This window comes from Ursus americanus, chromosome X (genome assembly GCF_024610735.1).
Source record: "Ursus americanus isolate L20-20 chromosome X, mUrsAme1.1.p, whole genome shotgun sequence".
NCBI lineage: Eukaryota > Metazoa > Chordata > Mammalia > Carnivora > Ursidae > Ursus > Ursus americanus.
In genome coordinates, this window is record NC_142164.1 from 959393 (window position 1) to 973779 (window position 14387).

General features: G+C 52.3%; 2 protein-coding genes and 1 non-coding gene across 7 annotated transcripts; 1 reads left to right on the forward strand and 2 right to left on the reverse strand.

The window, feature by feature from the left end:
- Window positions 1-109: 109 nt before the first annotated feature.
- On the forward strand, window positions 110-6369 carry DNASE1L1 (deoxyribonuclease 1 like 1). 4 transcript variants are annotated; one of them, XM_045790698.2, is made up of 8 exons: window positions 111-286; window positions 3319-3531; window positions 3888-3976; window positions 4062-4148; window positions 5295-5395; window positions 5541-5653; window positions 5734-5982; window positions 6065-6369. In XM_045790698.2, exons 2-8 carry the CDS (start codon window positions 3400-3402, stop codon window positions 6197-6199), a joined length of 906 nt encoding a protein of 301 aa, XP_045646654.1. In that variant the 5' UTR covers window positions 111-286; window positions 3319-3399; the 3' UTR covers window positions 6200-6369. The 4 variants fall into 4 exon arrangements, with proteins under 4 accessions (XP_045646656.1, XP_045646657.1, XP_045646654.1 ...); XM_045790699.2 differs by having other exon boundaries at window positions 111-282; XM_045790700.2 differs by lacking the exon at window positions 3319-3531 and having other exon boundaries at window positions 110-286.
- A 1755-nt stretch (window positions 6370-8124) lies between these two features.
- RPL10 (ribosomal protein L10) lies at window positions 8125-10828 on the reverse strand. 2 transcript variants are annotated; one of them, XM_045790702.2, is made up of 6 exons: window positions 10670-10826; window positions 9735-9793; window positions 9537-9644; window positions 9169-9307; window positions 8419-8581; window positions 8125-8334 (listed from the first exon to the last, which is right to left on the reverse strand). In XM_045790702.2, the coding sequence occupies exons 1-6, from the start codon at window positions 10690-10692 to the stop codon at window positions 8182-8184; spliced, it is 645 nt and encodes a 214-aa protein (XP_045646658.1). In that variant the 5' UTR covers window positions 10693-10826; the 3' UTR covers window positions 8125-8181. The 2 variants fall into 2 exon arrangements, with proteins under 2 accessions (XP_045646658.1, XP_045646660.1); XM_045790704.2 differs by lacking the exon at window positions 8125-8334 and having other exon boundaries at window positions 8443-8570; window positions 10670-10828.
- LOC123787821 (small nucleolar RNA SNORA70) lies at window positions 8629-8761 on the reverse strand. The gene has a single exon (XR_006778335.1). It is a non-coding gene; the product is annotated as a small nucleolar RNA SNORA70 (small nucleolar RNA).
- Window positions 10829-14387: the final 3559 nt, after the last annotated feature.

Consider the following 14387-nt stretch of genomic DNA (forward strand, 5'->3'; position numbering starts at 1 on the left):
CCCTGTGACTCACAGGTCTGTCATCTGCCCACAGCTCCAGGCCTCCGCCGGCGCCAGCTTCCACGTGGGTCACGGAAGGTGGAGTCCAGCGGTCGGCCCTGCAGGGGCAGAGCCCCAGCGCCAGGAAGGGTGGGGCGACGGGCCTGGCCGGACGGGTGGGTCGGGAAGACAGCCTCTTCCTCTTTTCTCCCCTAGGGTTCTTGCCCAGACCGCCGCTGCGATTCTGTGGAGGTGTTGTGATCGGCTTACAGCTGCGGAAGGCGTGGATACGAGCTGGTCTGAGTAGGTATGGGAGGTATGGGAGCCCTCTGAACAGGGGGAGGGAGGAAGTTGCCCCCCCCCTCCTGAGGAGAGGGGTGAGAGGGGAAGGGAGCCCCTCGGAGCCAAGGCTTGGCCTCTAGACCCTGGTCTGGGCTTTGGAGCTGAGGCCAGGAATAGTCAGTGTGGTTCTTCTTGCCCTTGGCCCTTGTGCGGGCCCCTGACCCCAGAGCCTCCAAGTTTTCCCTTGACAGCCCTGGGCTGCTCAAATGTCCACATCCATCCCAGAATAGTAACCAGGGCATGGCACCCAAGCCAGCATGAGTGACAGAGCAGGTGGCCAGGGAGAGATGGGACTGTGAAAGAGATGCAGATACTAGATGACAAAGAGGGGAGAACAGAAGAGAGGGCGAGGAGGGCAGAGGAAGGCAGAGGACGAGGTGACAAAATGTTACCTGGGATGCAGTGGGAAGTTAATCAAATAAGAGTGCTGAAAGGCGCCTGGGTGGCACAGTAGGTTAAGTGTCCTACTCTTGGTTTCAGCTCAGGTTGTGATCTCAGGGTCATGAAATGGAGCTCCGTGTGGGGCTCTGTGCTCAGTGTGCAGTCTGCTCTGGATCCTCTCTCTCCCTCCTGCTCATTCTCTCTCTTTCTCTGTCTCTCCCTCCCTCCCTCAAATAAATAAAATCTTAAAAAAAAAGAGGGCTGAAAGCTATCAGTAGAAGGGAGGGGGGAAGGGACAAAAGCAGGGAAGGAACATGGGTTATTTTGCAGAACCAACAGTTCCAGCCAATGAGACACCCAACTAACTAGGTGTTTCACCTGATAGCCCCTTGGTATGTGTGTCTTGCCTGATAGGCCTCATGTGAACCAGTTTGAGCTGGATTGGAGCTGAGCACAGAAGCCTCCCCTCCCCACCCCCGAGTTGTCCTAAAGTAACTACCTTTAGCTCATTGTAATACTAAAATCTTCTCCTGTAGGCGGAATTGTCCACCATTTTTTGAACATACGTTGTATGCACTAACATGTTGACATGCTAGGCATGCAGAATTGAACCAAAATTGCCTATGTAAGCTCCCTGCCCCCACCCCCTCATACGCGGGATAAAAGCTTCCTGTATTAACCTCATGGGGAGAGAGCGCTTTGAGAGTCATCTCCCTGTCTCCTTACATGTAACAAGAACTAAAACCCTCTTCACTTTCAACACTTCCTTGAGATATGTTCAATTTGGTGCACCCCAAGTGGTGAACCCCTTGAGTTTGGTTACAAAGGTGACAGAGAAAAGCAGGCGGACAGGAGTAGAGGGACTTAAATTGCTTAAATGAGAATGACACAGATAGGGAGCAAGCAAGGGGCTGAACCCAAATGACAGGATAAAGTTTGGGTGCATCTAAAACAAAGATAAACCAAGAGACGCTCAGAAAGAGGGGACTTTAGCTGGTAGGATGAACAAGAAGGGCTGTCGTGGTGGCAGGGGTGCGGGAAAGGGGCCCATCACACTCTGCAGTGGGTGATTTGGCCTGGCTGAGATCATTTTCAATGCATACGCCCTTGAGCCCAGCAATTCCACTGCTGGGAGTTCGTCTTAAAGATAGCATGTCACCAGCGGAGAGATACGTGTGAAGGTGATTCTGCTGTTGCTGATGGTGTTCTTGAAAAGTTGGAATTAACTGTGAGGTTGAAGTCTTGTAACCTGTTGGTGGGAACGTACAAAAAGGTTTAGGCCCTGTGGAAAATAGTACGGCCGCTCCAAAAAAGTAAACCCAGCGTTACCGTAAGATCCAGCAATTCCACTTCTGGGTATACACACAGAAGGACTGAAAGCAGGAACTTGAAGAGAGATTTGTGCACTCAGGTTCACAAGCAGCATGACTCACAGCAGCCAAGAGGTGGAAACAGCCCAAGTGTCCCTCAACAGCTGAACGGATAAATGCAACTGGGTTTGTCCATCTAGTCGAATATTTTATCCATACAGTTCAATACTATTTGGCCTCAAAAATGACAGAAATTCTAGGGGCGCCTGGGTGGCACAGCGGTTAAGCGTCTGCCTTCGGCTCAGGGCGTGATCCCGGCGTTGTGGGATCGAGCCCCACATCAGGCTCCTCCGCTATGAGCCTGCTTCTTCCTCTCCCACTCCCCCTGCTTGTGTTCCCTCTCTCGCTGGCTGTCTCTCTCTCTGTCAGATAAATAAATAAAATCTTTAAAAAAAAATGACAGAAATTCTGACACATGCTACAACATAGATAAAGCTTGAGGACATTATGCTGAGTGAAATCAGCCAGTCACAAAGAGATACTGTATGATTTTTCTTCTATGAAGTGCCTAGAGTAGTCAGATTCATAGAGGCAGAAAGTAGGACGGTGGGCGCCAGGGGCTGGGGGCGAGGGGGATAGGCAACAACTGTCTAATGGGGACAGAGTTTCAGTTTGGGAAGATGGAAAAATTCTGGCAATGGGTGGTGGTAATGGCTGCACAACAATGTGGATGTACTTAATGCCACTGAACTGTACACTTAAAAATGGGTAAGATGGTAAATTCTATGCTATGTGTATTTTACCACAATTAAAAAGAATGAAGTCGAGGGGATCTTGGCTGGCTCAGTCAGTGGAGCATGAGACTTTTGATCTCGGGGTTGTGAGTTCAAGCCCCACGCTGGATTTAGAGATTACTTAAAAATAAAAAATTTTTAAAAGATTTTATTTATTTATTTGAGAGAGAGCGACAGAGCATGAACAGGGGGGAGGAGGGAGAGGGAGAGGGAGAAGCAGACTCCTCACTGAGCAGGGACCCCGCAGATGCAGGGCTCGATCCCCCAGGACTCCGGGATCATGACCTGAGCCAAAATCAAGAGTCAGACGCCCAACTGACTGCACCACCCAGGTGCCCCACTTAAAATCATTAAAAGAAAAAAAGAATGAAGTCAAGCCATATGTGCCCATGTTGGAAGGTGTCCATAGGGGGAAAGGTGGGGAATCTGCGATGCTGGCAGTTCTGGGAGGTTGGTGCTAGGCAGCAGGACGAGCATCACTTCCTCTGTCCCACACTGCCATGTTCTTTCAGAAGTAGAACTGAGCTGAGCTAGGACCGTGCCCTGGGACAGCCTGGATTCCTCTGGAGGGTCCCAGCAACCCCCACACAGCCATGCATTGCCCTGCCGTGCTCCTGCTTCTCCTGCCTGGTGGGGCTGAGGCCTTTCGCATCTGTGCCTTCAATGCCCAGCGTCTGACGCTTTCCAAGGCAGCCAGAGAACATGTGATGGACACCTTTGTTCGGGTAGGTTCATCACTGAACGAAAGCTATGTCCATGACCCAAAGCTCCTGGCACTGCCTGACCAGGGCCATTTCCCAGAGAAGAGGGGACATCAAGAGACATGGGTGTGGGTATGGAGATGCGGAGCACATTCCTTCCCTGTCACTGGCCTCAGTCTCCTCCTCTGTAATATGGGAGCAATGTGGTTGGGGTGGCACTCAGTCTTCTCCCAGTTCCTTTTTGGTCCCAATGCTCTCTGTGGGCCTCAGCCAGAGAGCCATATCACTCTTGGCCACACCAGTGCTAGTTCCCCAGGGACCCCACCTTCCTCCTGGGGTCGCTGGCACTGAACGGGGCCAGCCCTCCTGCTGTCCTGCAGATCCTGGCTCGCTGCGACATCATGGTGCTGCAGGAGGTGGTGGATTCCTCAGGCAGTGCTATCTCCCTCCTGCTTCGAGAACTCAATCGGTGAGGAGGGCTCTGTGGGTCTAATCTGCCCCCTCCCGCCCCGGACCCTCAGGGCCCCTGACCCTGGCTTTCCCTATCCTGGCAGATTTGATGGTTCCGGGTCCTACAGCTTCTTGAGCAGCCCCTCGCTGGGGCGCAGCACATACATGGAGAAGTACGTGTACATCTACCGGTAAGCACGGATGGTGGCCAGGCTGGACTTGGCACTTGGCCTGGTGTGAGATGCCTCTGTAGTCCCAGAACTACAGGCTCCTTCCTCCTGGGGTGGCCCTCATCTTTTCATTGTACTTTTTTTCCCTCAGTAGTTTTATTTTGGGATCTTACTCTCCTCTACCCTAGCCAGCTTTGATGCCCATGTGTCCCTACAGCAGAAGGCCTTTGTTATCCATGCACAGATGTGGGGCCCCTCTGCCTCTCACCTGTAGAAGCCACTGCAGGGGCTCAGGGCAAGGCTGGCCTCCTCTTTGGGAGTGGCCTGGCTGAAGCTTCTGGGAAGAGACTCAACAACAGGGGCTTTTTGTGGGACTTGGGCAGACCCAGTTTGCAGAGACAGCCCTAAGCCCTTAGGACAGCCTGGGGCAGGGGAGCCCTCTGGGGTCAGGATGGAGAGGGCAAGGGGGGTGGTCAGATAAGACCTATTTATACAGATGAAATCATATGTCTAGAATTCACTCCAAAATAACAAGGTGGGGTCCAGAAACACATCCACATGGGAATGCTCATAACAGCCCCAAATTGGAAATACCAATCCGAGTGTGCACCAGCTGCTGACCAGATGAACAAAAGGTGGTCTCTTTATACACTGGAATGTTACCTGGCCACAGGAAGGAATGAAGAAGCTTGGAGCCATGCTGCTGTGTGGATGGACCTTGAAAACCCGTGCTGAGGGGAAGGAGCCAGACACAAAAGACCACATGTTCTTTTGATTCCATCCACACAAAGTGTCCAGAACAGGCAAATCGACAGAGAGGAGACACATCAGTGGCTGCCAGGGGTGGGGGAGGAGGGCAAGGGGGAGCCACTGCTCATGGGTACCAGGTTTCTCTTTCGGGCCGTTAAGAATGTTCCCAAACTGAATGTGGCGATGGTTTCACAACCCTGTGAATGTACTAACCACCAGCAAATTGTGCATTTTAAACAGGCGAATTCCATGGTATGTGAATTATATCTCAATAAAAACAAATTCTAGAAAAGCAGCTAGGAAAGCTGCAGTCACATGAAACGGGGCTGGTAGTGGAGGGCCCCTCGCTGAGTGCCAGCACTAGCAAACCAGAATCAGTGATGTGGGGCCACTGCTTTTCGTCCCTTCATCCCCCAGGTCACACAAGACGCAGGTCCTGGATTCCTACATGTACGAGGACAAGGATGATCTATTTGCCCGGGAGCCGTTTGTGGCCCAGTTCACTTTTCCCAGCAAGGGTAGGAAGGGAAGAAGGGTGGCTCTGCTATGTGGGAGCAGGAAGGAGGGTCTGGCTGGCTGTACTGAGGGCTTGGTTACTGGGAAGAGGCTGGGTGGGGAATGCCCAGGAGTGGGTGGGAGTCCTCCATCCCTGGGGCCTTGTAGTCCTTCCCAGCTTGGTGCTGGTCCCACTGCACACCACTCCGAAGGCTGTAGAGCAAGAACTGAATGCCCTGTACGACGTGTTTCTGGATGTCTCCCAGCGCTGGCAGACTAAGGTAGGGCTGGGCAGATCACACAGGGGGGCTGGAGACAGGAGGGCTGGGTGGCCAGGTCTGACTGCTGCCCCCCTCTCCAGGACATGATCCTGCTTGGGGACTTCAATGCTGACTGTGCCTCACTGACCAAAAAGCGCCTAGGTGAGCTGCTGCTGCGAACTCAGGCAGGCTTCCACTGGGTGATTGCCGATGAGGAGGACACCACAGTTCGGGCCAGCACCCACTGTGCTTATGACCGCATTGTGCTGCACGGGGAGCGCTGCCAGAGTCGGTTGCACTCCGCAGCTGCCTTTAACTTCCCCAGGAGCTTCCAGCTCACCGAGGAGGAGGTAAAGGGGTGAGGCAGGCACGGGTTCACGGGCAAGCCCCTCAGCCCCGACACTGATGCTCTCTCCCACTGCGTACGTCCAGGCCCTCAACATCAGCGACCACTACCCTGTGGAAGTAGAGCTGAACCGGGTGGCACCCAGGGTCCAGCCTCTTGGCCTGGCTGCTCTGTTGCTGCTGCTGCTACTCCTGCTGCCCCAGCTGGGCCTGCTGGCCTGAACCAGCCTGGAGCCTGCTGCCCACAGACGTGAGGACTGTGCTGCCTTCAGGACTCAGATCCTGGTCTCTCCTGTGTGCTCCCGGACTGCTCTGGGGCTGGAGAGACTCCTGCGGGGCTTCAACTGCAGCCCTCCTCCATCTGATTATAGCTCTGCCGTGCTGGACTGCAACCCTTCTCCATCTGCCTTTTCTTTGATTTGGCTTGTGTTCTTTGGTGGGGCCCCTTCCTGGCATTAGAATGTAGAAGGCGGCGGGGGCCCTGAGGCTAGACCCATGCCACTCTGCCCCCAGCTAACGTCAGGAGTGGGGATAGAGCAGGCTCCAGGGCTGGGGGAGGAGAAAAGGGGGCTCAGGTGATTTTGGCTCAACTGCAGGACTTAGAAAAGGGAATCACAACAGACCAAAAGATTTTATTATGACAAAAAGGAAACTTACATACCGAGAACAAAAAAGCTAAATTGCAGGGATACTGCGTATGTGGAGCTGATGTGCCACAGGGCCATTTTTATTGCACACAGGAACTATATGAATCAGTATTAAGATTCTAGCAGATACAAGGATCGATAAGCAGTTCACACATACAAATAGTAACTAGTGAACAGAAAATGTTTAAGCTCCTTGTAATCGAATAAATGAAAATAGCTGCAAACAGGCCTGCTGCCTGTCAGGCCCATGTTCCCAAACACCGTGCAGCCCAGCCTCCAGCCTCCCCCAATCCAGGGTACCGGCAGTCCACACTGGCTGGCATGTGTACAAGGCGTGGCTCAGACTGGTTACCAAGGCTACAGGTGCATACAGAAAATAGATGTACAGCTTATGTAACTAATAGCAACTGCGTGGATAAGCGGTCGTGCAGGTAGAGACTACAGGATAGGATACTTAGCAAAATGTTAACAGTGATTCTGCTGTGTGTGGGTATCATAGAACCCTTCCCCAGTTTCATTTTCCAGAGGACAGAGCTCAGTAAAACCGGCTAGCAGGATATCCAGGCCATTTCAGCACTCAAGTATTTACGGTTTAGAATCATCTCAAGGTCGAAAATAAAGCTAATTTTAAACCTTAGAAATGGCTGCTAGTAATTACAGGCGGCCAGTGGACTCTCAGGGCCACAGGGATTAAATGCAGCACACAGCTGTCTGGGGAAACAGCAGAGGGGCACTGCAACCTCTGCGCCCAACTCTGGAACCAGATCTCTTTAGGACCCTCTTCTGGGTGGAGAGCCACAGGCCATTAGGCCTAGTGGAGACACCCAGGGCTTGTTTTTGCTGCCCTAGGATACTGAGCCTAATGCTACTCCTGTAACCCTGGCACGCAACCGAGGTGCCAGACAGCATGCCAGAATCCCCAGACTAAGGGGATCTGCACAGTGCTTGCCAAAGGTCTTTTTGCCTATGGGCCATTTCAGGTGGGGGGGGGGGTTAAGTCGGGATGGACACTGGCCAGAGTGGTCAAGGACATGAAAAGGAGGCCCCAGAAAGGTGGTGTGTAGTCTGACTGCTGCCTTACAACCTTGAAGTATTCAAGGGTTAACGGGAGGATCCATCTCCTAGAGGGCTGGTTAAAACATGGCTGGAACCATGCCTAGTCTCACTTCTCCCCATTTCCAGTTACGCTGCTGGTCTGGGATCCTCAGGAGAGCTTCCACAGCAGCCACAATAAGCCCTTAGGCCACAAGCCCTTTTTCGTGACTGGGGCAGGGCACTTCACTAAAGCAGCACTCAATGCCTATGGATTCATCACAGACTGAACTTGCAAAGCAAAATTTTGAACTCAACTTCTGATCTAGGAAGGTCCAAGTCAATGTCCCAGCTAGACAACCGAAAGGATGCTGGTCCTGGCCAGCTTATCAGCTGCCGCCTTCTCAAAGGACAGTGACGAGTTTCCAAAGAGCACCCCCCAACTCCATGAATCCAGATGCAAAGACAGACAGGAAGTAGGATTTATTGGTGGGCATGAATAGGGAGGGGGCAGTGCTGAGGTTCTCATGAGTGCAGAGCCCTCCATTTGTCCAAGGGGCCACGATTAGGGATGTATTTGACTCCACAGCCATCTGGGATAAGCCGTTTTTCAGCCACCATGTCTTCAAATTCGTCTGCATTAAACTTAGTAAAGCCCCACTTCTTGGAAATGTGGATCTAGAAAGAGATGAAGAAAATGTCAACAGGAAGCCTGGACGCTGGGGAAAGCAAAGGCAGGACAGTGGTTTCAGCACGACTCACCTTCTGGCGGCCAGGGAACTTGAACTTGGCCCTGCGTAGGGCCTCAATCACATGCTCCTTGTTCTGCAGCTTGGTACGGATGGACATGATGACTTGGCCAATGTGGACCCTGGCTACTGTGCCCTGGGGCTTTCCAAAGGCACCCCGCATACCTGTCTGCAGCCTAGATTGGAGATAGCATGAGGTCAGACCTCAATGTCTACTGGAAAGGGGTGTCTCCAAGGTCCCTTAGGGCAACCCATACATCAACAGGCTGCATACACTACCAAGGAGGCTACTGTTTGCAGCCATTGCACACTGGGCCCCCATGGAGAAAGAGGACAGTCGGCTTAATTGGCTGCAGAGAACAGAAAACTCAAAAACAGACTAGGCAGTCCCTACAAGGTATTGCTGGGCTCATCTGAAAGCCCTGCAACCTGAGACTGCTTCAGCTACCTGATTGCTGGCAGATGGCTGTCATCCAGACTAAAGCTCCTCCCTCAGAAGCACCTCCCTCCACCTGTCAGCAAGAGTCTGTCTTAGTCACAATGCTTTTTATGTTTGTTTCTGCAAGTCAATTCTGTGCGGTGGTATGAGGGGAAAATGGTTCGTTAAAATACATCTGGTAGCCTTTAACCTGGCTTTATTACAGATGGTTGAATTCTGCATTGTGAGGCCATCTCTCTGCCCTGATGAAAAAAGTCAAGGCAAACAAGGGTCTCAAGTTATGGGAAAACACCTGAAGAGGCAGAGACCCAGGACCCAGCTCACCTGTCAGCTCCAGCACAGGACAACATCTTGTTGATACGGATGACATGGAAGGGATGGAGCCGCACTCGGATGTGAAAACCATCTTTGCCACAGCTTTTCACCATGTACTTGTTGGCACAAATACGGGCAGCCTCCAGGGCTAGGTTGGCAACGGGGGGCGGGGAGGCAGCAGAGTGAGACAAGACAGCACAGAAGCATTTACCATACCCTCCCTGGCTCTCACAGTACATCTGTATTGACTATATTGACAAAGGCTCACCATCGGATACTCATGATTAACTGATATATCCAAGGCAGTTTGTTCTGGGTCTGGTGGTGGAGGGGGCAGTCAGAAGGGATGGAATGAGTAACAGGGAATCCTGCCTCACCTTCAGAGGAGAGCTGCTCATATTCATCTGACACCATGTGGCCACATAGAGGGAACTCATCCACTTTTGCCTTCTTCCGCCCCAGGTCAAAGATGCGGATCTTGGCATCTGGAAAGAATTGGGGTGTCTGTGGGGGGGGTGCCGCAGGCAACTGAGTCAGTGCAGCCAAACCAGTTTGGGAACTCTCCCACTACTTACCAGGGACACCTCTGCAGAAGCGAGACTTTGGATACGGCTTGTTCTTACAATACCGGTAACTGCGGAGAAGGGGGGAACCCAAATTTACAGTTCACAAGTGAACCCAACAATAAAACATTGAGGGCTCTCTTAAGACCAAAGGACGGCTGAGAATGGTAGACAACAACGTGTCAATCTCCAGCTGTCTCTACCCCTGGAAACTGGCTCTAAGCAAGACATGGTCAAAACAAGGTGGTCAGAAGCTAGAGGACACCCATGCTAAGAACATAAAAGCAAAAAATCTCACTTGATCACTTATAGTTTCATACTTCACCTAAGGTCAACAGGTCCAAAAGGGCTCTTCCAGTTTAAAAAAACCCTCTCACTTCAAGGCACTGCAAATTTGCTGAATATTAGTAACTCAGTTCATGCCATCCACCAACTTTTGGGCACATGGCATTAAATCGGCCTCCGGACCACGTGTGAAGAGATACTGACGCCCCCTGCAGGGCACTCGAGGCGGCTGAGCCCGCTTTTCGGGACGGCTCTTGGCGTCCGAGAAGGCACGGGCATGTCGCCCGGAAATAAGACCCGGAGAGCACACAAAGGCCCTGAAAGGGTATGGAGCCTAAAAAGGTGGCGAATTTCCAAGACAGGAGGGAAGGAAGGCAGGCATCGCTTCCAACCCGAAAGTGACGGAGCATATATAATCCAGGGTAATTCCGCCATCCCAACAAAATAGAGGAAGCGCTAGAGAGCGGCATTAACTTTTAAAGAAACAGTATAAACGAAGACCCCCCCCCCCAGCGACCCGGAAGGTATTGGGAAAAATGTGGAGTCTGTTCCCAGTACGGAAAAATTGCACTAGAGGCCCCACCCCACGGTTGCTTTTAGTGGCGAAATACAGTTCTCCCTCCTTTTTCACAGCTGCCAAATTGCACGGATTCGGCACTCACCACCGGGCGGGGCGGCGGCCCATGGCGACACCAGGATCTTCAGTGGCTACAACGAAACAAAGTCGGACAGAAGATGAGGACAGGCCTTAATCTAGGCCAGAGAATCAACAAGGCCACCGCATAGATCTAGCACCTCCACTACTCACCGCGCCGAAGGAAAAGAGGCGCTCCCACGCCTGCGCATGCTTTATATAGGCGGACTATCTTCGCGTATAGGTACCATAGAGTCCTGGCCACAGAGGATGGACGCTCTGTCACACTTCCCGGACCATAGACGCAGCGGCGTTCTGCGCCTGCGTACTGGCGTGGACTCCGCACAGGCGTAGAACAGGGGCATACTGAGCGTTAGCATATGGGCAGCCAGCTGGCCAATCTGGCCTCGCCACATCGGCAGGAGAAACCTGTTTCCGGCTGGCCATCTTGGGTGTACAGCTCTTGCCCGAGGCTTTGCCATAACTATGAAAGACATATATTCCTGGAATTGAAAGAAGGAAAGTACCCTCGAGTGGGGCTTACGGTGGCTGCGTGCGTGTTCCTGGAGGTCACGAGGCTGAGACCAGCCCTGTGAGCCTCCCTCTGGGCTCCAGGGCTCCACGCACACGCCATGCTGGAGTCTCGGTCCGCGTTCTTTTGTCGGCGGAGCGGCAGGCTTACCCCGCCCAGGTCTCCCCCGCCCTAACCGAAGAGTCCGGACCTGGCTTTGCTGCGAACTACGCGCTTATCCCCCGGTCACTGGAGACACGGGGCGGGGTTGCGCCCTCTCGCGAGAGAAAGGCCAAGAGAAGCCTCCCCCCCCATGATCCGGGGCCCGAGAGACCCCGTGTGCACCTTAACTCCCGCCCCGCCCACCCTGATCTGGCAGAGATAAGAGACATTATGCTCCCCAGGGTGTCTTCGAGAGGGAGGGCGGCGACCCACCCAGGATGGCAAAGGAATGCTGTCGTTCCTTCCCTGGTTGCGCCCCACCCCTAGCCTCTGAGAGCGGCCTTCCTGGGCGCTCCTGGGCGCTTCCACCCTCCCAGGACCCAGATTGTTGGCCCTGCCACACATACTCTTTTCCCCTCCCACTGCGTGCCAGCGCCTGGAGAGTGTGCCTCTGAAATGGTTCGCAATAAATCGCCCACCACCAAGAACAGTATTCAGAAAGATGGGCAGAATTAGTGTTTGAGTTACCAGCGATCTCAGTAACCGCCGGAAGAGTCCACACTTCTGGTGGTGGGGATAGAAGAAAGGTAACAAAGTCTTTCCCATGTCACTTGATAAGTGTGGCCTATCGAGGAGGGAATCCTGCTCAAGCACACTTGTTCTTCTCCAGGACCACCTGTCACTTGAGTAAGTGCCTGCAGGTCCCTTTGTGGTTTCCACTTAACAGCAATGGTGCAGAGTATTATCCAGGGCACCCAGCTCCCCATCCATCCAGGGACTCTGGTTCTGGAAACTGGGTGAGGGCCTGTGATTCCACTGGAGCAACGAAAGTCAGGTTATATTTTTCCCGTACCTAGAGCATTTAGAGTTAAATATATCAAGCGTGCTGTAGCTCTCTGCCTGCTTAATTCATTCATGGTGATTTTTTTGGAAGTAGGCTCCACACCCAACATGGGACTTGAACTCATGACCCAGGGATCAAGAGTCTCATGCTTTACCGACTGAACCGACCAGGCACCCCCATGGCAATCTTTTCAGAGCTTTTCAAAGATGTAAGTGTTCCCACTCTAAAGATTCTCTCAAAGCTTCACTAAAAAGAACTGCTTCCGGGCATTCCGTGGAACATAGTGGTAGGGTGCTCAGATCGACTGTGATGAATCTAACCTCAAATTCCTCTCGCCCTAACACTGGGTTCCCCCCCAACACTTCGGATTCCCTTCTCTTCCTCATACCAAGACAGTCCCGGCTTTGAAACACATCAAATAAAGGACACCATTAGTCCAAGTTTCAGTCAACCTATAAAGTGTAGTGCTAGATTTCCCACCACCATATGTAGTACCAGATTTAATCTGTAACTTCTACTAATTACACCTCAGTCAGTGACTTCAGCACCACTGAGTGTCTCCATATACCTCCTTAGTCTAACAGCCCGAGAATCCATTACCATAATATTCAAATAGGATTCATTTGTTGGATACCAGTTAAATCTGGGGATTTTTACTGATGTGTGGGCTATTTCCTCATGGTTCAGACTTTGTCCTAATGGGCCATTCTGTGATTGTGCCCTAGTTATGGGCTGAATGGCAAAGGGGCTGTTGCACAGGGTCTCAAACACAACATGAGTTTCCTTGCAAGACACCTACCCCAGATGAGGTAATCACACATAGTCTAGCACACAAATGCGAGTCCTGTAGACACAGGAAAGCAGCTACTTCCACCCACAAATGAGGCACAGAGAGACTGATGGCACCCCCATTCTCAGCTTCACCTGAGGCCAACCAGATGTCCCAGTTCCAGGCTTCAGGGTCCCACTCCTCCAACCAGTGCCCTACCTTTCACATGAGAAACACAGCCTGGGAATTCAGCTGACTTTGGGATTCTGTAACCTGCACAACTAAACCTTGTGTTTGATTTTCAGCCCTGTCAACCCTCGCAGGTAGAGGAAGTAAGAGAATTTTTAGGGCTGTCATGGAAGTTCTCTGGTTGTCATACGGTGACTTGACCTGAGAGGTAAGGAACCTGAACTTGTCCCTTTTTCTCTGTGCACTCTCAGGTGCATCAGGAATGGTCCCACACCACAGTCTTTGTAGCCATCCTTACCGCCTTGACAGTCCAGGGCAGCAGCTGCTCCGCCTCCCCGAGGTGCTTGCTGCGGTTGGCCCCTCACCCCGGGTAACCGCCGCAGGTAAGGGCCTGACGAATTACTAGGTCCCTGCCGGCCACGGGTGCCTCCGGTCCCCCTTCCCGTTGGCGAGGAGCTGAGCCCTGCACTCCAGCCCAAGGGCATGACCAGACCGGTCCCCACATTCCATCTTTTTGGGTCCATCGTCTGGGACCGCTCCCAGTTCCAATCCTGTATCAGTTGGGCATGAGTTAGAATACAAGAAACAAAGTTTTTCAACAGACGTAATTGAATATGAGCAGTCGGTCACTCAGGGATTGGACGACTGGAGTCACAGAGGTAATACAGGAGGAAGCTGCTGCCCCTAGAACAAGGGGAACAGGGGAAGAGGTTGGCGTCACCAGGAGCCTGGAAGCCAGGATGAGGGGGCCTTGAAGAGCCAGAGCCTGGACCTCTGAGGAGGGGCTGCTGCAATTTCTCAGGGAAGGAGGAAGCCGCATTATCCACCAAGAGGGGAAACAGGGCAGGAGATAATCTCTCAGGCACCATCTTCCAGGTCGCTAATGCTTTCTTCAGCGGCACCTATCTGTGGTTTAATCCGTCTGTTGGGATTTTTATTTCAATGACAGTGTTTTTTTACTTCTAAAGTTAGTTTTCAAATCTGCCCGGACGCTTTTCTTGTTTTTATTTTATTATTATGATTTTTTTAAAAGGTTGTATTGATTTATTTGAGAGAGAGAGTATGAAAGAGAAAGCACGAGAGGCGGAAGGGTGAGAGGGAGAAGCAGACTCCCCGCTGAGCCGGGAGCCCCATGCGGGACTCCATCCTGGGAGTCCAGGATCATGACCTGAGCTGAAGGCAGACGCTTAACCGACTGAGCCACCCAGGCGCCCCTGCTTTTCTTGTTTTTAAAGGAAGCTCTACAGCCAACACGGGGCTCGAACTCACAA

Excerpts from the sequence above, each read along its gene's own strand:
- DNASE1L1 (XM_045790698.2), top strand. The coding sequence starts at position 3,400 with ATGCATTGCCCTGCCGTGCTCCTGCTTCTCCTGCCTGGTGGGGCTGAG. Across the intron at positions 4,149-5,294 it reads AAGTACGTGTACATCTACCG|GTCACACAAGACGCAGGTCC; the intron begins GTAAGCACGGAT and ends TTCATCCCCCAG. Across the intron at positions 5,654-5,733 it reads CCCAGCGCTGGCAGACTAAG|GACATGATCCTGCTTGGGGA; the intron begins GTAGGGCTGGGC and ends CCCCCTCTCCAG.
- RPL10 (XM_045790702.2), bottom strand. The coding sequence starts at position 10,692 with ATGGGCCGCCGCCCCGCCCGGTG. Across the intron at positions 9,794-10,669 it reads GGCCGCCGCCCCGCCCGGTG|TTACCGGTATTGTAAGAACA; the intron begins GTGAGTGCCGAA and ends CCTTCTCCGCAG. Across the intron at positions 9,308-9,536 it reads TGAGCAGCTCTCCTCTGAAG|CCCTGGAGGCTGCCCGTATT; the intron begins GTGAGGCAGGAT and ends TTGCCAACCTAG.